The sequence below is a fragment of the Microtus pennsylvanicus genome, chromosome 11, assembly GCF_037038515.1.
Source record: "Microtus pennsylvanicus isolate mMicPen1 chromosome 11, mMicPen1.hap1, whole genome shotgun sequence".
NCBI classification, from domain to species: Eukaryota; Metazoa; Chordata; class Mammalia; order Rodentia; family Cricetidae; genus Microtus; species Microtus pennsylvanicus.
The window spans coordinates 61,714,040-61,739,441 of record NC_134589.1 but is presented as its reverse complement, the minus strand read 5'-3'; the positions used below and the strand labels follow the sequence as shown (position 1 = coordinate 61,739,441).

The window sequence follows — 25,402 nt, the reverse complement described above, 5'->3', positions numbered from 1 at the left end:
AATATCTAATATGCAGGATATCTGATGTGACCCCTGTGAAAGGGTCGCTATCCACATGTTGAGAACCACAGGTGTTATACGTTTTTGTCTGAGCATCTACTGTCAGCTTTTTTCCAGTAGAGAGCTGAGGATCAGATCTGGACTGCTGCATTTCTGCTGGGGATGGATTTGAGTCAGCCCCTGGAGCCAGAGGTTGACCTTGGATTGTCAGGTGGTAGATGCTGCCATGAAGCTGCCTCACTTAGATGACACTGGCGTGGGATGAGAGCCACACTGTCTCAGCCACTTGGAGATTTCCACATTTTCTGCCCTTTCATCTCACTTGATGAGCTTCTGAACTGCAGAGGGGACTAGGGCTGTGTAGGAACTGTTGGCAGGAGGGTTGAAGGGTACAGGACTGAAAAGTTGGATAGTTACTGGTAGGTGAGGTGCCTGGAAGCTCTTGGAAGGGGTTTGTGGTACTCAGCATTGGGTCTCAGAGGAGCTTAGGTTTGTTGGGGAAGAAAGGCCTTCTCTGTCCTTTTGCTCTACAGGAGGATTACAGTGTGTGTGTGTGTGTGTGTGTGTGTGTGTGTGTGTGTGTGTGTGTGTGTGTGTTTATTACTTTGACAGTTCATTCTTTGAAACAAAACATGGAATTTGAGCCTGGCTTGGTGGTCCTCACTGGTAGCCTCATCACTAAGGAGGCCGAGGCTGGAGAATGATAAATTCTAGGCCAAGACAAATGGTACCTTAGTACTTATAAAACATTTTCTCTCATAGGTTCTTTACTAAAAGAATACTAGAACTGCTGGCCTAGCTCAATTTGCAAAGAACTCCATATACCTGGGTGTAGGTGAAGTTTCTCTTGTGTCTTAACAGATGCTTCCCAAATAATCACTCAGAGGCTTAATATTAATTATAAATGCTTGGCCAATAGTTCAGGCTTGTTACTAGCTAACTCTTGCATTTTAAATTAACCCATATTTCTTATTTCCTCTCTGCCACATGGCTCATGGCTTGTTACCTCAGTTTGTACATGTCCCGTGTCTTCTGCATCTGCTCGCATTTCAAGACTCTACCCTTCTTCATTTCAGCATTCTCAGTTTGGCTCTCCTACCTAATCTTATCCTATTCAGCTATTGGCCAATCAGCTTCTTTATTAAACCAATCACAGTGACACATTAGCACAGTGTAAAAGAATATTTCACATTTTCCCATTTTTGTCTAATTAAAGATTTTAGTGTTAACATAGTAAAATTATATCAAGTAAGAATTACAGTTACAATGGGAGGAGGGTAGGAAGTGGAAATTTTGATTGCAATTATCTATAAAGTAATAAAAAATTATCAGAGAAAAAAGAAAATACAAAAAACAAAATAGTGAAAATATTGAAGCTCGAGTTCAAAGAACCAATTGAAAGCTATGCCAATATAAATGCTATTTGGTTTTGGTGAGGGAATAACTAAATAGAACAACACATAATGCATAGAAATAAACCCATGCAATCTTGGAAAATACTATCATAAGTCTTTTGAGACACGTGTCATTGAATCAGTGGCCAAAACTGACTCTTGCAAATTGTAAAAAAGAAAGAAAGAAAAATAAGGATTTAAGAATAAAAATAGTTACAATATCTAGTCTTTGTATTTGACAAAATTAGAGAAAATATTTTATTATCTATTTTATCTTAGTGAGTCTACAGTTTTATACCTAATTTACCTTTTACAACAACTAAGGAAAACTTTAACTATGACTATCTAGTCTTCATCAAAAATGCCAGAAGGGGGAAATGTTACCTAACAACAGGGACATCTGGGGCTGGAGAGATGGCTCAGAGGCTAAGAGCTCTCACTGTTCTTCCAGAGGTTCTGAATTCAATTTCCAGCAACCACATGGTGGCTCACAACCATGTATAATGAGATCTGGTGCCCCTTCTGGCCTGCAGTCAGAACACATACATAATAAATAAATAAAATCTTAAAAAAAAAACCCAACAGGGACATCTGGCTGCCTGGACAGTTATCCTAGGTTCCTCTTTGACATTGGGGCATCCAAGTTTGGCCTATAGGTCTGGTATATCTGACAGACATTTCTGAGAAGCAGGGAATTTTAAAGGACTATCTTACCTTGCCTTGGCAAAACTTGGCAGTCGCTTTCTTTGGTGTCCTGCTAGTCTAGTTTGGACAGTATTCTGTCAGTAATTGAGGCAAGAGAAGTTTCTTTGCCCAAATGACTAGCTTTTGTGATAAAGAAAGCAAACTCCTGACACTGCCAGGAGCTGATGGGTCTCACTGTCGTGAAAAGCCTTAGGTTATTAAACACATTAAATGCCATTTTCTGTAGGTCTTTGACATGTTTGAAGACCATCTATCTAAATATATCTGTGTATGACCTTGAAAACACACCTAACGACTATGTTTGACTATTATAGATGACTAATTATTAATCTGTATTTCTTAATTATACTGCATAAGCATAATACCCCAAACATTTATACAGTATAACAGAAATAACTTTAAATTTGCGTCAATAAACTAAAGTCTGTATCAATGTAAAATATTGTGAGATTAATTGCTGTTTTTGGATTAAGGTAGATTCAATAATCTATCTTTTTTTCCTATTCTATATTATATCACCCTTTTTCTTTTAGAAAGAAATGTATTTGTTATCTAGACTACTTCCTGTTGTCTGTGGGTGCTGTAATCTTTGAAGGAACTTTGAGACAATCAGGATAATTATTAAGTCTTGGCTGGAGTATTCTGTGAGGCTGGGTCACTCAGTCAGGAGCCTTGAAGCTGTTCTGGATGCTACATCACTTGGACCATCTGTTTTTATTGGTATCTGGTCTCCTTGCTCTGAAAATACACTTTTAAAGGTAACATACATATTTGCATTAATACAAGTATAGAATGTACATTGTACATATCTCAGCCAAGGATGATGTGTTTGAGCAGGTAAGATATGCATCACTTGTCCTGTAGCTCTTTTAGGTTTATTTTTTTATGTCTACAGTCAGGATGTCAAGAAGTCTTCCTCAATCAAACCTGATTTTCTTTAATCCAGAATGAACCCACAGCTTCTCGTTTCATGTATAAAGTAGCACACTTTTTGTTTTAAATTTTGAAGTCAAGATACTTTAAAATGTATAGGTTGGTTTAATCTATCAACTTTTATAAACCAGTGTTTCTTAGCAGCCAAAAAAAATTTAAAGAACACAATAACTTAGAGAATCAAAACTCTTTGTGTATTTCCCATCTTTATGTGGATATATATATATATATATATATATATATATATATATTTAACTTTACTCTGTTTTAAAGGACTTTATTGCTTTAAAACCTTTCTTTTTTTTTTTTTTTGAGATAAGGTATCCAAATAACTGTGGAGTCAGTCCTGGAACTCGCCCTATAGATCAGGCTGGCCTTGAATTCACAGAGATTACTTGCTGCCTCTCATGGGATTAAAGGATTAAAGCCGCGTGTCAACCGCCTCCCAGCGTAAAACTATTTTTTAATCCATGACTGTATATACCGTTTGTCTTTTCTCTCCCAAGCCTATATATATTTTTAAACACTGTAACCCATTTAGAGATTTTTTTTTCTAATCTGGATCTGTCTTTACTAAGCATCTTTATTGTTTTTTGATTGCATGAGGCAAATCTAAAACTGCTATGTCAGCTACTAACATTACTCAGTTTAGCACATGGCAGTAGTGCATGGCGGTTGGCTCCCTCCCACAGGCAGCTGCCAGGAGATGCTTTTCTGTACTTTTATTTACTGCAGCCAGTGAGAGAGACTTGGAACCCACCACACACAGCTTAGCTCATTGAGCACTTGTAGATCAAGCCCGCAGGAGGCGTGACCTGTACCATGACCAGCATGAGAGACAGGAGACTAGGAAGCCACTCTTGGTTCTGTTTTTGTGTCCAGAACCTTTTCTCAAACTCTCTCAGGTTTTATGTGAATGTAGTTGCCAAACATTTGGGCACCATTTGTAGGTGGAGTTTCTCTGTGTCTCGGCAGACACTTTCCAAATAACTACTCAGAGATTTAATATTAATTATAAATACTTGGCTCATAGCTCAGACTTGTTACTAGCTAACTCTTACATTTTAAGTTAGTCCGTTTTTCTTATTTACCCTCTGCTATGTCACCCATGGCTTGTTACCTCATTTTCTATATGTCCTGCTTCCTCTGCGTCTGCTCGCATCTCCAGATTCCATCTCTCTTCCTCCCAGCATTCTCAGTTTGGCTCTCTTGCTTAACCTTATCCTGTCCAGCTATTGGCCAGTCAGCTTTTTTATTAAACCAACCACAGCAACATATATTCACACAGTGTAAAGGAATATTCCACACCTGGGCGTGATGATTCTGCCATGAAGAATGCAGTGTGGATGGAGACAGGGCAGCAGCTAAGGGAGACAAGGTAGTGATGCAGGTTTGGCAGATGGGTTCCAGGAATGCAGAGCAACAGTAACTGCAGATTTTGTTGACATTACCCTTTCTGGCCACCAGCATGCTCTGAATTGGTTCATATATGGCAGCACATTTTCAATGACCTAAGGACTGTCCTTCCTAGGCCTTACCACCTAAAAGTTTCATCTTCTCCCAGTAACATCTCGCTGTGATTTTGCCTTTGGAAACTTTGAGGTTCTAACTACAGCAACCCCCAGTTACCCATCCTGGCATATTTTATAAGCACGTCTACATCCTACCCATCTGTGGTCTGCTTTAATAGACTCTTGTGCTTTATGTATCCACCCCCAGATTCAGAAAGGCTGCTTGGGGAGTTTTACCAAACATCTCCAGAGGATGCCAATCACCAGAGCACAGTTCAAGCACAAGTGCTGGCCCTGTGCATTGGTGGGGGTCACAGAACAAATGGCTGTATAGTGTATATGTATTTTCATGCAGTGTTTTGAACAGTGTATGATAATCACATTAGAGGATCTTGCTCTACTTCGTGCTGTTTCTGTAGCTCAATGTCTATGGAATAATTGCACTGGCAGCACCCAGTGTCATGTTTCTTGCCAGCATGGTGTACACAGCAGCCCCGCTGTAAGCTTGTCTGCCTGTGTGGTGTGTTCTTGGTGCTGGATTCTGACCAGTATCATTCTTGTGACCTGGCATATAGGGTGGGAAAATTGGAGGCTCAGACTGGCTTATCAGTGTCCCAGGAAGGCCTTATCAGCCGTAGACCTAACATGCCTGGGGAGCATCTCCATTTCTAGCCCAGTTGTTACTGACCAGAGCAAGGATGCCCGGAGTCATCTACCCATGTGTTTGCTTTTCAGCAGCGAGAGCTTAGCTCTGGACTAGGTTGGGCTAGGCCTCTTGTAGTGACTGTGCTATTGTAAGAGAAGGAGCAAAACTGATAGGGTTTGGGAGATAGGACCTCAGAGGGAGCAGGTGCTGCTACAAGTTGAGTTCTTTTGCACTCTTCTGTGTAAGCCCAAAGTGCCAAGTGTGTGGGAAAGAGATGAGCAGGAGAGCAGCACTGTAATTACATCTCAACCCAGATCATACTACAAAAGTAGTTGATCTAAAGCAGTTGCAGGACTTATTGTCCTGCAGAGGTGTCCTGTCTTGAGGGGCTGAAGTGGGACAGTAAAACACCCTTCCTTTGGAAGGCACCAGACTGGAGGTCTTAGGAATGGTGGCTTCGTGGATTGTTTGGTGGCTACCCATAGCCACACTTCCTCATTCCATGCCCACTTGCTCTCTGAGGGAGCTGATGAGTCCTAGGGAGCAGAAACCTGCTAGGAATTCTGCCACTAACTTTGCTTCCTCCATGTTCTTTGAGCCAGACAGGCCATGGGAAGCCAGAGCCAACCTTGTCTGTTCTGGGTGCCTTGAGCCTGATCGGATAGGGTGGCAGTGTCCAGAAGCCAGGCCATGCCTGAAAAGCATTTATTTAGTAGTTTAATTGTGCTTTATGAAACAGATTATTGACTTCTATTCTTGCCCCACCCATTTGGTCTGGTTGGAGACATTTGATCTTCTGACTTAACCCAGGTTGTCTCTAGAAGGATGATTAAGAGACTTGTATCATGAAGGAGGAAGGCCTGCAAGATGGAGCATGTGAACCTATGGCTGCCACAGACTACTGCTAGTCAAGTAGAACTCATAACATGCCACTCTGTACAGAGGATCTTGAAGATTGACTTCAAAGGCCTTTTGACTACATCTATGGGTTCTGGACTATAGCAGATTCTTGCCAGTGTTCTATACCTGTGTATAGATAGGATGGAGGAAAAAACATTAGATTTGGTTTTGTGAAGTTTTAAATTCTTGTTTAATTGCATTTAAATTTTTGTTTATTCTGTTGAGACATGGTCTCACAATGTATCATTGGCTGGCCTGCATCTCACTGTATAACCTACACTAGCGTGGAATTTCTCTGACCACTTCTACATCCTGAGTGCTGGAATTAAAGACGTGCCACCATGCTCAGCAACCTTATTTTAATTAATCCCTTTACACTAAGATCATTGTACATAATTCTTCTGCTATAAGGTGACATGGTGATCTTGGTACTTTTACCCAGTGTCCCATCATAACACCCCACAGCACAGAATGTTGCTGAAGCTGGTGTAGGCAGGAGCATCACAATCTGTCCCATCCACAACCCTGTCAGATGCTTATCTGAGCAGTTCAGTTCTGGTTTTCTCTAGAATTCTCGAAGGTTTGTGAGTGGAATCTCATAGCACATCACCTGTGAGGTGACTCTTCCACTTTGTCTTGATCTCTGTCCACCCAGAGAATTGTGTATGGGGTAGATCTTGCCATTTCATTGCTGACTGGTGGGCCACATGGCCCATGGAATTTATTGAGCTGTTTCTGCACTGCAGGTCTTCTGGACTGCTGCCGTTATCAGTCATACATACTTTCATTTGTCAAGCGTGTGTCACTGCTTTCATTTTTTAAGAGTAATATACAAGGGTGTAGTTCTGGTGAAATGGTAGTTTCATATTTAGTTTATAAAAAACTGCCACACTGATTCTCAGCGATGTTGTGTGGATGCCCACTTTATGTCTTTGGCAACATTTAGAGTCTATGTATAAATATAGTTACATAGTTTATTTTTTTTAATATTTTATTTATTTATTTATTATGTATACAATATTCTGTCTGTGTGTATGTCTGCAGGCCAGAAGAGGGCACCAGGCCCCATTACAGAAGGTTGTGAGCCACCATGTGGTTGCTGGAAATTGAACCCAGGACCTTTGGAAGAGCAGGCAATGCTCCTAACCTCTGAGCTATCTCTCCATCCCTAGTTACATAGTTTAAATGAATAAAATTATCTGGGCTGATACTACTTCCTCCAAGAGCCAAGGATGATCTGACAAAAACCTTAACACTAGGCAAGAGAAGCAGTCTTTTGAGAATTGTTGGTCAGGATTGTCCAAGAGACTCCCAAAACATTGCAGGCTATTGCCCTTGATTAACCCCCGGAGGTGAAAGTTAAGGCCTTATTGCTTAAGACACTATGCACTTCTGTGTTGTCTGAGGTTTTCTGTCCTGCCTGGTTCCTGCAGTCGTTTAGTCCCAAGAAATCACACAGAGATCTACATTAGTTATAAACTGATTGGCCCATTAGCTCAGGCTTCTTATTAACTCTTACAACTTACATTAGCCCATTATTCTTATCTGTGTTAGCCACATGGCTCAGTACCTTTTTCAGCAAGGCAGTCACATCTTGATTCTTTTGTGGCTGGGCCAGGACTGTGCATCAAGCTTTTCTCTTCCCAAAATTCTCCTGTTCTCATTGACCCGCCTCTAATTTCTGTCTGGTTGTCCCGCCTATACTTCCTGCCTGGCTACTGACCAATCAGCATTTATTTAAAATATAACTCAGCTTCTAGGTTCCTCTGGGCTGCGGTCTGTGAACTGGGAGAGGGTCTGAAGTTTACAAAGTCAAGCTCCTGTCAGTTCTGGGTTTGGCCAAATCCAGATTACTTAGTCTGGAGTTTCTACGTTATTTACCTTCTCCTCCTGCTGTGCTTGAGAGAGGGGCAGGGAAGACCTGTGTAGGTCAGTTCCCAGTTAGCCTCATATATTATGCCCTCACGTTAGAAGAAGAGAAGATGCCTGACAGAATATAGACAATTGTCCCACACTACTTCAGACACAGAACCCAGAGGCCCATGAGCTGAAACTGACCAGAAAGCCTCCTCCCTGAGAACTAGCTCTCACGGTACCAAAGGCACCATGCAAGCTTCTAAAGAAGGGAGGCCACCAGTAGTCCTACCCCAGCTATGGTGCCTATGAACCACAACAATGATCAGCATGGCATAATAACTGTAAAGGTTCAGTACTGACAAGCATACATTACAACCAAGTGGGCTTCATCCCAGAAAAGCAAAGTTGGTTCAACTTATATAAATCGATAAATGTAATGCATCATATAAACAAATCTCAGGAAAGAAACCACATTATTTCACTTGACACTGAAAAGGCATTTGACAAAGTTCTACATGCCTTCATGTTAGAAGTTCTAGAAACTTTACTAATAAATGGGACATATTTCAAAAATAATAAAGGCTATATACAACAAACCTATAGACAAAATTATGTTAAATAGGAACTTACTGAGAACATTTCTTTTAAAATCAGGAGCAAGAAAAGACTTTCCTCTCTCTCCCTTCATTGCTAGTATAGAAACTAGTATAGCAGTTAGAAAAGAGAAAGACATAAAGTGATAGTAGAAGGGAGGGAGTCAGACCATCTCTGTTTGCAGATGATGTGATTCTTAAAAGACTCTGTTGGCCAGGAGGTGTTGGCGCATGCCTTTAATCCCAGCACTTGGGAGGCAGAGGCAGGTGAATCTCTATGAATTCGAGGCCAGCCTGGTCTACAAGAGCTAGTTCCAGGAGAGGCTCCAAAGCTACAGAGAAACCCTGTCTCGAGAAACAAACAAACAAAAGACCCTGTTGGGTCTATTACAAAACTAAGTAGCAGGGGCTGGAGAGATAGCTCAGAGATTAAGAGCATTGCCTGCTCTTTCAAAGGTCCTGAGTTCAATTCCCAGCAACCACATGGTGGTTCACAACCATCTGTATTGGGGTCTGGTGCCCTCTTCTGGACTGCAGGCATACACACAGACAGAATGTTGTATAAATAAAATAAAATAAAAAAAAACACCTAAGTGACAATATACAAAATCAATATTTAAAGAACAGTTGTCTGGGACCTTGGGAGAGGATTGAAGGAGAGGGGAGAGAGAGGGAGGGGAGCAGAGAAAAATGTAGAGCTCAGTAAAAATTAAAAAAAAAACAGTTGTCTTCATTTATTCTAATAGTCTACTCTCCAATAAATAAGTTAAGAAAAATATTCCTTTCAAAATAACTGCCGCCACCTCCCCCCCAATTATTTAGGAAATACATCTAACCAAAGAAGAAAAAAAATTGCCACTATGAGAATTGCCCAGTGTTTTAGACCTACTTACCACCTTTCAGAGCATCAGGTCACAGTTGTTAAAGGCTTTGGAAGCTGAGCATGGTAGTGCATACCTGTCATACCAACCCTTGGGAAACTGAGGGTGGAAGATTTTGCAGCATTTGGGACTCCATAGCCAAATCCTAATATTGTTTTGTTTGGTGTTTGTTTGCCTGGTCTGTTTTTTGTTTGTTTGTTTGTTTTTTTAAAGAAAATAATAAAGGCTAAAGGCTTAAGAATGCTTCCTAGGCTTGCAACCCCTTCAGGGCCCTGCCTAAGAAATAGCCTCTGGTTTGTACTGTTGTATGGTAGGGAAGTTACTGGGGCAGTGGTATGCCTTGGGTCTTATATGACAAAATCACAGCTATGTGTTAGTTTTGAAATATGCTATTGTCCTAATGATGGAGGCATGCCACTAGATGGTCAGGACAATCCTTGAAGGGATATGGAATTCTAAGGTGTAGGTAGCTTCCTTCATAAGGTGGTAGAGTGGGCTGGGTATCTGGGAGGGACAACAGCAAACCCTCTAGCCTATGTGGCTGTGGAGAACAGCAGTCATGGGGGTGTGTGGGGAGCTGTGTGTGTGTGTGTAGAGTAGGTGTCTCTGGGTCTTTCTGTGCTCAGTGAAAATAGCTAAAGGGCTAAAGATGGTTTCCAGTAGCACTTGCAAGGGTTCTATTGGGGTAAGGGATGGCTGCTTCCTTTGCGTATTTTGCTTCTGTAGATGGATGGCTGTGCATTGTACTATGATGTTTGCCTGTGTGGCTAGCATTTCAGGTTACTGGTATCATCAGGCTATTGGTACCAAATCTGCCCTTTAGGAGCTGTTGTGCCACCATAGAGCCAGCTCAGTCTTGGGCATCCTGCCCTCTTACTCATCTCGCCCACCCCAGCTCTTACAAATCATAGATCAGTTTATAGCTGTTGGGACCTTTGATCCTATCTTTGGGGCAGAATCACTTGAAAACTCACCCCCTGAAGAGGCTTGACTTTCTTTAGGGTAGGAAGGAGAACTTTGTTTACTCACATGCTTGTAGTGTGGCATAGAAGCAATCAATTTTTCCAATACCAGACTTAGGTCTTGCTAAATAAATGACTGTTTTGAAGCAGTCTTGCTCTGTAGTTCAGCCTGATAAATGACCCAGAGAGAGAGCACACACATACATGCACGTGACGTGTGTGGAGGGGAGAAGAAAACTATTTGGGGAGTTATATCTCTCCTTCCACTATGGGTTCACAGGATTGAAACAGGTTGTCAGGCTTGCACATTTTTTTTAATTTTAATTTTTAAGATTAAAATATAATTATAGGGCTGGAGAGATGGCTCAGCGGTTAAGAGCACTGGCTGCTCTTCCAGAGGTCCTGAGTTCAATTCCCAGCAACCATATGGTGGCTCACAACCATCTGTAATGACATCTGGTGTCCTCTTCTGGCGTGCGGGCATACATGGAGACAGAATGCTCTATGCAAAATAAATAAATTAATTAAAAAAAACACTCCTTTAAAAAATATATATTATTATGGTATTTTTCCCTTCCCTTTCCTCCCTCAGAACTCTTTTATAAACCCCTCTTGCTTTCTTTAAATTTCATGGCCTCTTTTTTTTTCATTAACTGTTCTGGCATGCATATATGTTTATGTATTTGCATATATATTCCTGTTACTTGTATGTAACATTGGGGAAGATATTTTTCTAACTCTCTGATGTGGGATTCCCCTCTGTATGCTGTGAGTATGTTTTACTACTATTGGTTAATAAGGAAGCTGTTTCTACCAGTGGTTTAGCAGAGTACAGCCAGGCTAGGAGAGAGGGGGGAGGTGATGGAGGAAGGTCATTGGTTAAAAAAAAAAAGAAACTGCTTGGCTGGCCCTCATAGGTTAGAACATAGGTGGGTGGAGAAAACAGAACAGAATGCTGGGAGGAAGAGGAAGTGAGCTCAGACAGCTCTCCTCTCAGGGGCAGACGCCTCAGAGGCCATGCTCCCGGCTCCTGGGCAGACACACGCGCGATGAAGCTCCGACCCAGGATGGATGTAGACTAGAATCTTCCCGGTAATTGCACCTAGCTGTGCTACGTAGAATATTATTAATGGGCTAGTCCAGGTGCGAGAGTTAGCCTAGAAGAGGCTAGATAGAAATGGGCCAAGCAGTGATTAAAAGAATGACGAAAGGGAGTCCTGCAAGTGAGAAATGGAGGTCTCCGGGTGTTCTATGTCAACATCTATAGCTTCCTTTAAATCGGAGTAATGCTTACTTTGGGACAGAAGAGAGCCCGTTCCTGTCCCCAACTCTGCAAGACTCGCTCCTAGAAAGATACTGAGGGTGAGGGTATTTATGGGCTCCGTTTTTATTCTAAGTAGCCTGGCACCCTGTTTCATTCTATCCTGGAAACCTTGGTAATCATGATAAATGAGCTGGGAAACCAATCTGATGAGAATACAGTATCCTTTGGAATTTTTCAAAACTATAGTATGTGCACAAGGAGTTAAAACACAGGAGCATGTCCACCAAGTACCATTTTGGTGGATTAGGTATTCTGCAGTACCAGTTGTGAGGGGATAGGCTTAATTACAAAGAAAAGCCTTGGCAGCTGGAACAAGCAAAACCCTTGTCCTGTTACGTGTTCTAGGGTTAGGGAGTGTGGTGAATGCCAGCCACATTCATTGGACTTAGCCGCTTCAGAGATGGTGCCTTGGACTGTGATTCCCTCATAATAAGGGGGAGCTGTGCCATAACAGAGCCAACAAGAGTTGGATAGGGTCAATCATGAGGAGTTTAGAACCATATAAGTCCTAGTTAGATGCTCCAGGAGGGGGTAGTGTTCGGACTGAGGCAATGTCAATAAAGGCTCCTTATCAGCAGTAACTAAAACACCTGGAGCTGGTATTTTAGGTGAAAGGTTGGTCCAACCCTGGGGTCTGGGCTCCGGACTCTTCGGAGGCATGGATGGGAGGGTAGGTTTTGGATTAAGTGCCTTAATGGGGCCTATTACTGCTGGTGGTTTTACGGGCTCTATGTTAAGCTGGAATTACGAGAGTAGTGGGGCATGTGCCCCATATCTATAATATATTACACTCCAGCTTAGGCATGATGACCATCACGGGTCCTGTTTTCCCTGGTTGGTGAAGGTAATTTCATCTGGTGTACGCAGGGCTTATCTGGCTGCGGAAGAGTGAGGCCATACCAGATTGGGTTTATATACTTAGAGGCGTCCAAGTCTGGTTTACTTATAGACCATTTCCATTCTCCATCATTAAAGGTGACACAGGCCCAACTTTTGCAGGAGGACGACTCCCAGCTCTCTTTCTACTTTTCACTTTGAGTCAGGGTCTCCACACTGCTTATTCCTGAGGTGACCTGGGCACACATAAAAACCATACCTCCTGGCCTCTTTCTAGCCCGTCGCTCTATAGATATGTTTCAGATTACAAAAGCAGAAATGCAGGTCAGGCCTCCAGGTGTTCAATGGGGGCCATGCAGGTCATCTGGTATAGATTGTCAGATGACTCTCTGTCCAAGAGAATCCAAGTCAGTCTGAATGGTATGTGGGGATTGCTCTCTTTAGCAAATGCAAGGGGAATCTGCATCATCATTAACAGGATCAGGAAGACACTTGAGTCAGACCTTCAGGGGGCTGGTGTGGTGTTGTGAAGCTTTCCACCCATCTCCTAGGTAGTCTTCTTGGTGGGCAAATGGATCTGCAGGCTATGCATGTGACCAATGGGCCCAGGTGGCCACTCCACTCACCTTTAGGACTGTGGGCATAGTCATCATTGTCACTCTAGGGACCCCTTCCGATGATGGCAAATGAAGACCCATCTCCTGGCTGGAACCTTTGGAGTTCGAGGGGAGGGCAGCAGATTCATATAGGGTCCTGAGTTTGGGCTATATATGCTTGTGGGTCCATTGCAGTCGTTGGATGAAATCAAGTGTGTCCCAGTCATCCAGTTCTATCAAGAGTTCAGATTGGAGGCTGGGAATAATAGGAGGGGAGGGTCCCAAAGGGAGTTAGGCCTATCTGATAGAGGGAGTTTCTTACTTAGTATAAGGCAAAGGAAAGGAGAGTAACCCAGTCTGTGCCATTCTCTAAGGCTAATTTAGTAAAGGTCTCTTTTAGAGTTCTGTTTTTTCTCTCTATCTGCCCTGAACTCTGGGATCTGTATGCACAATGTAATTTTCAATCAATCCCCAAAATGGTAGCTAGACTCTGATTAACCTGAGATACAAATGCCAGAATGTTGTCTGTGGGGAATCCATACCTGGGTAGTATAACTTCCAGCAATTTCTTGGCCACTGTTTGGGCAGTCTCTATTTTGGTCCATCCAGAAAGGTTATCTATAAAGACTAAAAGATATCTATAGTCAAACTTACCAGGTTTGATTTCCATTAAGTTAACTTCCCAGTATGCACCTGGTTTCCTTCCTTGGAGCCAAGTTCCAGGGTTTTTGGGGTTGGAGATGGCATTGGTCACTTGGTAGGCCTGGCAGCTGTTGACCAGATCCTCTATAACCTGGTTTCCATTTTCAATTTTTATTTCTGAATGCCTCAGCAAGTCCTGCATCTGACAAATCCCCATGTCGGAGGCAGAATATATTTTGTGCAAGATTTGAAGGCCCAATTGCTTGGGCAGTGTGATTTTACTGTCAGCTGATCTCCACTATCCTCCAAGGCATTGTGTCATAGGGAAGGTTTTCATCCATGTCAGATCTTCCTGGGGGTATTTTGGTTCTTCCAGTAAAGCCAGGGGCCCTGGGTCCACCAAGACAGGGGCCAAAGTGGAAGTTATTGCTATTTGAACAGCCAAACTGTTTCCTTTTTGTATTGGGCCATCCCCCTTCTGGCCAGGGCAATGTTTTATAGCCAATTTTTGGGGGGCCCACAATGTCCTCAAGAGATCCACAATTTTATTTTTGTTTTTAATTGTCTTTCCGTCTGCTGTCAATAGGCCCCTTTCTTTGTATATGGCCCCATATATGTGGGCAATGACAAAGGCACAGTGGCCATCTGTGTAAACATTAATCTTCTTTCCTCGTTCCAGCTTTAAAGCCTTGGTTAATGCTATTAATTTAACTTTTTGAGCCAAAGTCTCTGCCGACATTGGTTCTGCCCAAGACCACCTCATTTGATCATTATTGCTGCTCCCGCATGCCTTAGTCCATCTCACACAAAGCTGCTTCCATTCATGAACCATGTCTCCTCTGCATCTGAGAGTGGAGCTTCTTTTAGGTCCAGTCAGGTGCAGTGTGCTTGTGCCAGGATCTCAGAGCAGTCATGTAGCATAGGGCTTCAAGGTCTGGGTCTGGCAGCAATGTAGTCGAGTTTAGAGCTATTGGGACTTGAAACATTATTTTAGCTGGGCTAAGGAGCAAAGTCTGATAATGAGTCACCCGAACATTACTCGGCATGGCGGTGGTGATATTTTGTCCTAGAGTTAGTTTGTCAGCATCCTTAACTAGCATGACCACTGCCACTATGATGTGAAGGCAAGGGGGCTAGCTTGTGGTCACAGGGTCTAGTTTCTTGGATAGGTAAGCTACCAGCCCTTTCCATGGTCCTAGGGTCTGCATGAGCACATCCTTAGTTATTCCCCTATGCTCATTCACACATAGGTAGAGGGGCTTGGTCACATTTGGCAGCCCTAGCGCTGGGACTTCTAGAGGCCTATATCTGTCCTCTGTTCAAATAAAATCGGTTCCCCCTTTGTGGCCTCATATAGGGGTTTGGCAAGTTCAGCAAACCCTGGAATCCAGAGGCATCAGAACCCGGAGGTACCTAGGAATTCCTTCACCTGCTTAGCAGAAGCAGGGGTGGGGCTGAGAGCTATCTCTAGCCTCCTTCAAGGACATACCCCAGATACGTTGCCTGTTGTTTACAGATCCGGGCCTTCTTTTCAGAGGCCCTGTATCCCAGGCTTCCAAGGGGCTGGCAGTAGGTTCTTGGTCCCTTTCAATACATTTCCGGGTTGGCAGCAGCAATCAACAGGTCGTCCATGTACTGTAACAGGCTTATATCAGTGTTTTGGGCTCAGTACTCACCAAAGTCCTCGTGTAGGGCCTTATCAAAGATGGTGGGGGAGTTTTTAAATCCTTGTGGCAGCCTGGTCCAAGTTAATTGGCCACTAATTCCAATCTTTGAGTCTTGCCATTCAAAGGTGAAATAGGGCTGACTACTGGAGGCTAGGGACAGACTGAAGAATGCATCCTTTAAGTCCAGGACTATGTTCTGTTACCGGTCAGGGGCAGTGTGCTGAGCAATGTGTAAGGGTTTGGCACTGTGGGATGGCTATCCACTACCCTCTTGTTTACCTCTCTCAGGTTCTGCATTGGCCAGTAATCATTGGAGTGAGACTTCTTCACCAGCAGCAGAGGGTGTTCTAGGCCGACTGAATGGGTCTCAGGACCCCAAGTTCCTGCCTTACATGTGGAATGAGTCTCCTCCTTGCTTTGAGGGGCATGGGATATTGGCAGACTTTTACAGGATCTGCCCCAACTTGATCTCCACATAGACAGGTGGCTGGTGGGATGCTAATCCCATGCTTCCCGTCTCTGCCTATGCTAAGGGAAACTTTTGAAGCCAGTCCTGCACAGAGAGATCAGGCTCCACAGGTTTCTGGTGGAACCCGTATTTCTCAGTTAAGGTGCTGGTGACCAAAATTGGACTGGTGCCCCATTCTGGTGGAGTAGCTTAGCCCCGTCACTAGAGAAATGTATTCGTGCTTTCATCTTTGTAAGGAAGTCTTGGCCCAGGAGGGGATGTGGGTATTCCGGTATCACCAGGAAAGAATGGGTTACCCGTCCCATTCCTGAATCCATTGTTCTTCTGGTAGTTAGTGAGTAGTGTTTAGTTACCGTGGCTCCCTGTACCCAGGTCTTTTTATTAGATATTGGCCCCTCTGGTTTTAACAACAGAGTTTTCTGCTCCGGTGTCTACCATAAAGTCAATTTTCTTCCCTTCCACCTTTAGGGTTACCCTGGGTTCAGGGAGGGGGCTTGAACCCTGACTCTCTTAATCACTGTCCACATCTAACTACAAAATTTTGGTCTCTTGCTACTTCTTTGGACATTCTCTTGCCCAGTGTCCTTCCTCCTTGGCAGTATGCACATTGATTTCCCCCCAGTCTCAGGTTTTTCTGATCTTTGTTTCTGCCTTCTCTATGGCCAGAAGCCGCCTGTCGTATTCCCTGGCGTGGGCCATCTATCTCTCTTGATGTGGCCAAAATCTTAGCCAACTCCCAGTGGTGGTGTTCCTGCTGTGCCTCTAACATTTGAGCAAGGCTCTTTTCTTGTCTTTTTTTTCCTTTTTGAGTTCTTTTTCCTCTGCACTTTCCCTAGTATTATAAACTCTCTCTGCCACCATCATTACATCTCTGATATTTCTCTCCTCCAGTCTATCTAGTTTTTGGAGCTTTTTCTTTATGTCTGGAGCTACCTGGTTCATAAAAGCGAAAATCAAGGATGTTTCTGTCTCTTGCACCTCCAGGTCATAGGGAGTATAGTGCCTGAAGGCCTCCTGCAAGCGTTCTAGGAAGGCTGTAGGACTGTTTCACATCATAAACCTTACTCATATTGGTTGGCTGCTTGGCAGCTGCCTTGAGACCCACCAACAAAATCTGGCAATAGACTTTGAGTCTCCCCTTACCTTCTGCCTTGTTATGATCCCATTCTGGCTGGACAGTGGGGAACCCTGCATCTTTGAGGGCTGAATCCTCAGTGGGTTCCCCAGTGGGTCTGGAGACAACTTTGCGGGCTTCTTGATGATCGTTTCTTTCTTCAGTGGTAAACAGGACCTGCAGCAGCAGCTGACAGTCATCCCAGGTAGGGAGATGGATAAAGAGTACAGTTTCCAAGAGGTTAGTGAGGTCATTTGGATTCTCAGAGAAGGGGGCATTTTGTGAATGACAATTGTACAAATCACTAGTGGTGAAAGGCCAGTAATGATACTGTTGGTTTCTGTGAGCCCTGGCTGTCCTGGAACTCACTTTGTAGACCAGGCTGATCTCGAACTCAAGAGATAGGCCCGCCTCTGCCTCCTGAGTGTGGGGATTAAAAGTGTGCACCATAACCACCCAGCCCATTTTTTTTAATAAGTCATTTGCGCTTGCTTGTTTATTTGACTCTTTTTTTCTTTCTTTTGTGTGTTTTTTGTTTGTTTTGTTTTGAGTTCAAGTCTGGATATCAATTCTCCGTCAGATTTATAGCTGGTTAAGATTCTTCACCCTGTGGGCTTCCTCTTCACCCTATCGATTGTTCTTTTAGTTTTGCTGAAGCTTTTTAGTCTTATGAACCCCACTTGCCAGTTTTTGGCCTTAATTCTTGAATTATTCAGGAAGTTCTTTTGCTTCACCTATATCATTGGAATAGTGACTATGTTTTCTTCTAGCTATTTCAGTGTTTTAGGAGTTAGTTTTTGTTCAAGGTGATAGACACAGATCTAATTTCATTCTTCTGCATGTTGACATCCAATTTTCCCAGAAGCATTTGTTGAAGATGTTTTCTCTTCTCCAGCTTATGTTGTTGATGTCTTTGTCAAATATTAGGTGGCTGAAGTTATATGCGCTCATGTTTGGGTCTTCGTTTTTTTTTTCTTCCATTGCTCTACATGATGTTTGTGCCTGTACCATATTCTTTTGTTCCTCTGGCTCTGTGATATATCTTACAATCTGGAAGGCCAGTTCCTCCAGTATTGTTCTTTTTGCTCTGGATTGTTTTGGCTATCTGTGGTCTATTGTGATTCCATATGGATTTTAGGATAGGTTTTTTTTTCTATTTCTGTGAGAAATGAGATGGGGATTTTGATTGAGATTGTGTTGATTTGAGAATAGTTTCTATATAGATTGTCATTTTCATAATGTCATTTCTATTGATCCATGAACATGGGATAGCTTTCCATTTTCTAGTGTTTTTATCTCTTCAGAATTTTAAAGTTTTAATTGTTGAGGTTCCTCATTTCTTTGGTTAGGTTTATTCCTAGATATTTTACTTTCTTTGAGGCAATTGTGAAGGGTATGTGCTCATGGCCTCCTTCTCTGTGTGTTTGCTGGTGTATAGAAAAGCTGTTGATGCATGCAGGGTGATTATCCTGCAACGTTGCTGAATTTCATTATCATTTCTAGAAAATTTCTGGTAGAATTTTTGGGATTTCTATAGTCTCATATCATCTGCAAATAGGGATAGTCAGGCTTCTTTCCTTATGTGTATGCCTTTAATTTCCTTCTTTTGCCTTATTGTGCCAGCTAGTACTTCAGGCACAATATTGAAAAGGAGTAGGAATGACTTTAGTGGGATTGCTTCAAGACTTTCTCTATCTAGGATGATGTTGACTGTGGGTATGATATAATTTTTATTGTGTTGAGGTATGTTCCCTGTAGCCCTATACTCTCTACAATTTTTATCATGAAAGCATGTTGGATTTTGTCAAAAAGCTTTTTCTACATCTATTGAGGTGATCATGTGAACTTTGTCTTTCAAACCCATTTATGTAGTTTAATGCATCTGTTGACTTGTGTATGTTTAACCATCCCTGTATTTCAAGGATAAAACCAAATTGGTCATGGTGGATAACTTTTTTTTTTTTTTGGTTTTTTTCGAGACAGGGTTTCTCTGTAGCTTTGGTGCCCGTCCTGGAACTAGCTCTTGTAGACCAGGCTGGCCTCAAATTCCCAGAAATCCACCTGCCTCTGCCTCCCAAGTGCTGGGATTAAAGGCGTGCACCACCACTGCCTGGCCTGGATAATCTTTTTTATGTATGTCTGTAGTCTGTTTGAAAGAATTATTTAATGAACATCTTTTAATTCATTGGGGATAATTGGCCTGCAGTTTTCGTTTTTGTTATTTTTTCCGGGTTTAGGCATTGAAATGTTAACTGGCTTTGTAGAAGGCATTTAGGAGGGTTCCTTATGTTTCTTTTATTTTTTGACTAGCTTAAGAAACATTAGCTGTACATCATTGAAAGTTAATTCTGCTGTGATTCTGTCTGGCTTTGGACTTCTTTTCTTTTTCTATTAAACAGGAAGGTTTTTATTAGTATTTCATTGTCCTCATCTGTTGTGGGTCTGACTTCTTCTTGGTTTAATTTTTGTAGTCTGTTTGAATCTAGAAATCCAGTCATTTTAGGTTTTCCAGCTTAATATGAAGTACAGGTTTGTTTTTTTTTTTCTTTAAAAAACTACTCCCTTATAATATTATGGATTTCTTTGTTGTCTGATATGTTTCCCTATTCATTTCCGATTTTTGTTAACTTGGATCCTCTCTTTCCTTTTGGTTAGTTGGGCCAAAGAGCTGTCAGTTTTGTTTATCTTCTCAAAGAACCAGCTCTTAGAGCCATTGTTTCTTTGTTTCTATTTCATTGATTTCAGGTTCTTATTATTTCTTGCTGTCACCTGGGTTTGAATTTGATTTATTTTTGTTTATCCAACTTTTTAGTTCAACTCTTTCTGATTTTTTAATATAGGCACTTAGATTTATAAATTTCTTCATATAACTGCTTTCACTATGTCCCAGAGGTTTTGTTGTATTGTGTTTTCATTTTTATTTAGTTCCATGAAGTTTTTTTCATTTCTTGATTTCTTCTTTGACTTATTCATCATTCAGTAATGAGTTGTTTAATTTCTATGAATTTGTGTATTTGCTACAGATTTGTTTGCTGTTGATTTTAATTTTTATTGTATTGTGGTGAGATAGCATAAAAGAGTGGTTTCTATCTTTTTGATTCATAAAGATTTGTTTTGTGTACCAGGATGTGGTCTGTTTAGAAAAGCTTCCATGTGCTGCTGTGTGTTCGGTATTTGAGTGGAATATTCCATGGATTTTTGTTAATTCCATATGATATTTCAATTAATACTGATGTTTTGTCTTTATTTTTTATCCAGATGATCCATCTGTTAGAGAAATTGGGGTATTGAAATAGAGTACTCATTATTAATGAATGTTAAGCCGTGTCTCTAAGCCCAGTAATAGATTTTTAATGAAATTGGGTGCCTCAGAGTTTGATACATTTTAAGACACTAATGTCATCTTGGTTAGCTGTTCCTTTGGTTAGAATGAAGTGTCCCTCTGTCTCTTCTGATTAGTTTGAGTTTGAAGTCTGTGCTCTCATATATTAGTGTAATGGTGCTTGCTTCCTCTCCCATTTGATTGGCGTACTCTTAATCATACTTTTACTTTAAGGTGGTGCCTTTTTTTTAAAAGCTGAGATGTGTTTGTGTTTTCTTGGTCATGGATCGGGAGAATAACTTTCAGCTCTTTCCTCCTTAATTTCCTTGAGTTTGTTTCTTTATGTCTTCTTCAGACCCCTTGAGTTCTTTGAAGTTCCTATTATTGTTGATGTTGGAGTTGTATCCTGGAGTTCATCTAGGTAATTCTCATTGGTAAACATTTCTATGGGACTTGTAGGTTTTAGAGAGAGGATATTGACCTGATCTTTCATATTGTTGGCATTTTTGTGATGAGATCTGCACACATGGACTTCTTTTGTTAGTTCTGAGTCTGTTATGGATAAACCAGGTTTGGGGCCGATGAGAGGATATACAGGTGATTTGGCCCTAGAGATTGGATAGGTCTTAGATGGAATGAAGTTAAGCAGACAGAAGGGACGGGGCTGGTGTGTACGATGTGCTTCCTGGTCCCACCCTGGAGTGTGGGGCCAGACCTGACTGGGTGGAAAGATAGGATATGGTGTGGGAGCATCCTGTGGTTTGGGGGATAAGTGGAAGGGTCCTGGCCAAAACCTCGAAGTCAGTTTTTGGTACAGGCAGGGGAGGCCAGACTAGGCTGGTGCACTATATGTTGGACTCAGGCTAGATCTGGCAGGTTGCATAAAAGGTTTGCTTGGGGATATCAAGGAGATGCACCAGTCAAGACCTTGGAGAAGGACCTGGGGAGGTCTATATGCCAAGAGGGGTGATTGCAAGTGGTACAAGAGGAACAGGCAGGGCAAGTCCTGGGGAAAACCTAGAGGTTGGCTTTGTCATGGATAAAGATGGTTAGATTAGGGGCATGGAGCTTGGGTCCTGCACAGTCAGTGGGTATCTAGACTTGTGGATTGTAGTAAAAGCATAGATAGAGGGATTGGGAAGAGGGAGGGGGATGACACTTGCTGGGCTAGATCCTAGAGGAGAATGTGAGAATTCTCTTTGCATGCTTTTAAGAATGGTTTTCTTGAGATAAAATTCATGTAATTGAAATGTTTAAAGTGCAAAACTCAGTGATTTTGATTATTTATAGAGATGGAGTTGTCAATACAGTCACCCTGCACCCTTGACTGTCTCCCCAGCCTGGCTAGCCCCAGCTCCAGGTGTCACAGGTATTGTAGTAAGCTGTTCTGTGTCCCTTAAGATCGGCCTTTGTAAGTGTTTCAGGCACCAACTTCCCTGACAGCTCTTTCTGGTGCTGTATTTCTTACTCTGGCCCTCTACTTCTTACTCTGGCCCTCTACTTCTGTGGCTGCCTACCAAAAGCTGTTTTCTAGAGATACCAGGATTTATCTGTGACTATGTCCCAGAAAGTTCTAGTTGGTCTCTACTATGTAGTACAGGGCCATGCAAAGTAGGTCTGGCAGAAGTTTCCTGAGTGACCAGTGATGCCAGTGAGGACTTGAACTAGGATGGTCTGGGTTTTGAGGCTATTTACACCAATTACTAAGATCCCCATTGTCCCCTTTGGGGAAGGTCACATAGATACACCTAATCTAATTTCACCTAAAGTCCTGCAGCCATAAGCCAAAAAGATGCCACACAATCAAACTGGGTAGCCTGTTGATGAGACACTCAAGATGGAGGCCATGATCCACAGGGTTCAGGGAGCCATCTCACCCAAGCTCTAATTTTCCTGTGCTGTGGATGGTCTGCTTACAGTGTGCACTCACCATGTTTACAGGGAGAAGGGAGCATGTTCAGCTGGCTGGGCACTGCTAGTGTCCATTTAGCTCTTGGGCCTTCGCCAGTACTCCTGCATTCCATCAAAGCAAGGTTCTGTCATTCTCCAGCAGCCTGCCCCTATCCCAGCTCACATCTCTTTCTACCCACTCTCCTCAGGGGAAAAGTCATAGTTGAGTTTTTTTTGAGGGTGGGGTGGGAGGACGTTGTTAAAGACTCTTATAAAGAAGCCAAGAAATGGGAGGATTCTTGGCTTTTTGTGGAGGCTATCTGACCCTGCAGTAAGCAGATTGCCCTCTCTTGAGTCACAGATTCCACAGCTAAATGGCGTGACCTGATGGGGCCTCCCGGTTTGCAGAATGTTAAATAAAAAATATATTAAGAGAGCCTCCTTTCTCCATGGCTTATTCAGAGATCATCGTGTGATGCAGTAAGAAGGTTTGGATTTTCTTGTCACTGCCCCCCAAATGGCAGAAGGTACATTGGCTCAGTTGTCCCTTTGCCAGCCTCTTCTCACCAACTGGATGTAGTCGTATTCTTATTAAGAGTTACTTATTAAGTCTCATTCTTATTAAGCACCTTGTACTCCTTTTGCCAGGGTCTCTGGTGGGCAATGCATTGGACAATAAAAGTATAACTATGCCTAACATTGGTTGAGGTTTTATAGGCCAGACAAAATGCTTGATGTTTTTTATGTAGTTTAATTGATGTAAAATTCACCCCTTTAAATTGTAGTGTTCTCTAGCTTTAGCATATTCATAGTACTCTGCAGCAATCTTTAGTATTCTCCCAGAAGGTTTTTATCACTTTCCAAAAAAACCCAGTGCCGTTTCCTCTTGCTCCTGTGTGACTGTTTAGTATACCTTCTGTTCTGTGGATTTGTCTGTTCCAGATAGTTCATGTGAATGGGATTCTATAATATGTAGGCCTTTCTGTTGACTGCTTTCAATTATGCAATGTTCTTGAGGTTCACATGCCTTTTGTGTTCATCAAAACCTCTGTCTGTGTCAGGCTGTGCAGTCATTGTGTGGGTGGACTACAGATATTCAACCGTTTACCGGTTTGTGGGCATTTTATTTGTAGCACCTTGGATAATCGGGAGCAGTGCTCTTAGGATGCTGCAGTGCAGGTTTTCATTTGTGTGCTTTTCTCACACGCTTATTATCTAGCAATGGGATTGCTGGGGCTCACAGTAGCTGTATATTCAACCTCTTCCAAACTGCCAGGCCGTTTTCCAGGTGCATCATTTTGCCTCCCTGTACTAATTTGTTTTGTTGAGACAGTCTCCTTCTGTAGTCCAGGCTGATTTGGAACTTATGGTGATTCTCGTGCCTCAGCCTTCCCAGTGCTATGATTACAGGCATAAAAACCTCACCTGGTTTCCATGCTGGTTTTCAACTACATTATCACAGAAGCTTCATGAGGTAGAGTTAGAACTGTTGATGTCATGCCTTTCAGCAGCTCAGTGGCAAAGCCCAGACAGAGCTTTCCCCTTACCCTTGATTGCACATAGGCACTGATGAATATTTGACCGGTTTCAAATCTCTACCAGGCTTTGCTTTACATCTTCAGGATGGGAGTTTGGGGCTGTATCATTTACACTATTCCTGATGCTCAGTCAGGCCCCATTCATTGACTAAAATGTCACCCTTTCCCATCTTGGTGTGTTTGTAAGAAACTTGAGGGGAGGGATCCTTGTGTCTTTAGGGTTCTTTTACTTTGTGTGTTTTCAGATGCCTTCTGGGTTCTGGGTTCCCCTAAGCATACTATGTAATCCTGTAACCTTTTAAATTAGGCACCTGTTTTAGATATGTAGCCTGTGTTGGGGAGTGGTAGATGACGTCCTGTTTGTCAGTCTTCCCTGCTCTCTTGTCTTTGGTCCCATGCTGCTGATAACCTTCCATCCTTTTTCTCTTCTAGGCTAAACCCATTTATGGTGGCTGGCTGCTCCTGGCTCCAGATGGCACTGACTTTGATAACCCAGTGCACCGGTCTCGGGTAAGGATACCTGAGGAAATTCTTAAGAGTGGGAAAAACTAGGAGGTTCATTTGAGAGCAAAATTGGTAAAAAAAAAAAAAAAAAAAAAAAAAAAAAAAAAAAATTAGGGAGGGAAACACTGGAACCTGAGTGACAAAGTCAGCAGGGATCCAACATTTTGTAAACTTTGAAGTCTCAGAAAGTTCTATTTGTATATATAGAGTCCTTGTTTCAGAATGTGCCATTCTTGTGTGGGTGTCACCTGTTGTGGGTCATCTGGACTCTGAAAATAGTCAAATGGAAAAGACAAAACATCTTTGCAGCATGTTCTCCTAGCTCCCGGGTCCTTCAGAACCAAGGCAGTTTCTTCTGAACTGGGGACTTAGCACTGTGAGTCCTGATAAAGGACTGAGGCTTAGACACCCTTGCTTTCTGACTTGCTCTCAGACACTGTCCTGTCTTCTGGATATGGTCTCTTCTGGAGCAAAAGGGTGAATAAAGACACTCTTTGTTGACCAGAGGCTTGCTTATTAACCCTGAACAATCCATCAGGGATTTAGCCCCAATCAGGGCATCTTTTCCATACACTTTTTCCTAGTTGTACTTAAGACAGTTGCACTAGCTCTTCTCATCCCTTCTCGCCTAGGTAGGGCCTCATGACTTCATGCTCTGGCCTACAGAACTAATAGCATTGTGTTTCTGGTCCTTGGGCTTCCTTCTGGAGTAAATTCTGATTTCAAAGATAACACATAGGAACCTTGGAAATGTTTTTGGAAAACTGTTTTAGAACTCCAGCCTGAAAGCAGCCCTAGCAAGTCCTCTCTGCATAGCCCCATAAGTCTTGTTTTTACCTCATAGTGGCCAGTGGTTCCAGCTAGAATGCAATGCACAGGGAGCCAAGTGCCTTTCCTGGTCTCTATGAACCAGAAATGCCATTTTTTTGGCTGCAATGAAAAAAAACCATTTTTTAAAAATTTATTTTTCTTGCCTAGAGCAAAGAAAAATACATTGTAGTTAATTCTGTGGCTTTTCTTTTCTTTTGTTTTTTCAAGTCGGTTTCTCCATGTGACAGACTTAGCTGCCCTGGAACTAACTCTTGTTGATCAGGTTGGCCTTGAACTCACAGAGATT

The 25,402-nt window shown here is 42.4% G+C and overlaps 1 protein-coding gene across 7 annotated transcripts in view; it reads left to right on the top strand.

Moving 5' to 3' along the window:
* Positions 1-25,402, top strand: part of Mprip (myosin phosphatase Rho interacting protein) — a 126,737-nt gene that overhangs the window by 13,214 nt on the left and 88,121 nt on the right. For all 7 annotated transcript variants that reach the window (XM_075992362.1, XM_075992363.1, XM_075992364.1 and 4 more), the window contains exon 2: positions 24,214-24,291. In XM_075992362.1, the coding sequence (XP_075848477.1) occupies positions 24,214-24,291 (78 nt within the window). The remainder of the gene's footprint in view (positions 1-24,213; positions 24,292-25,402) is intronic.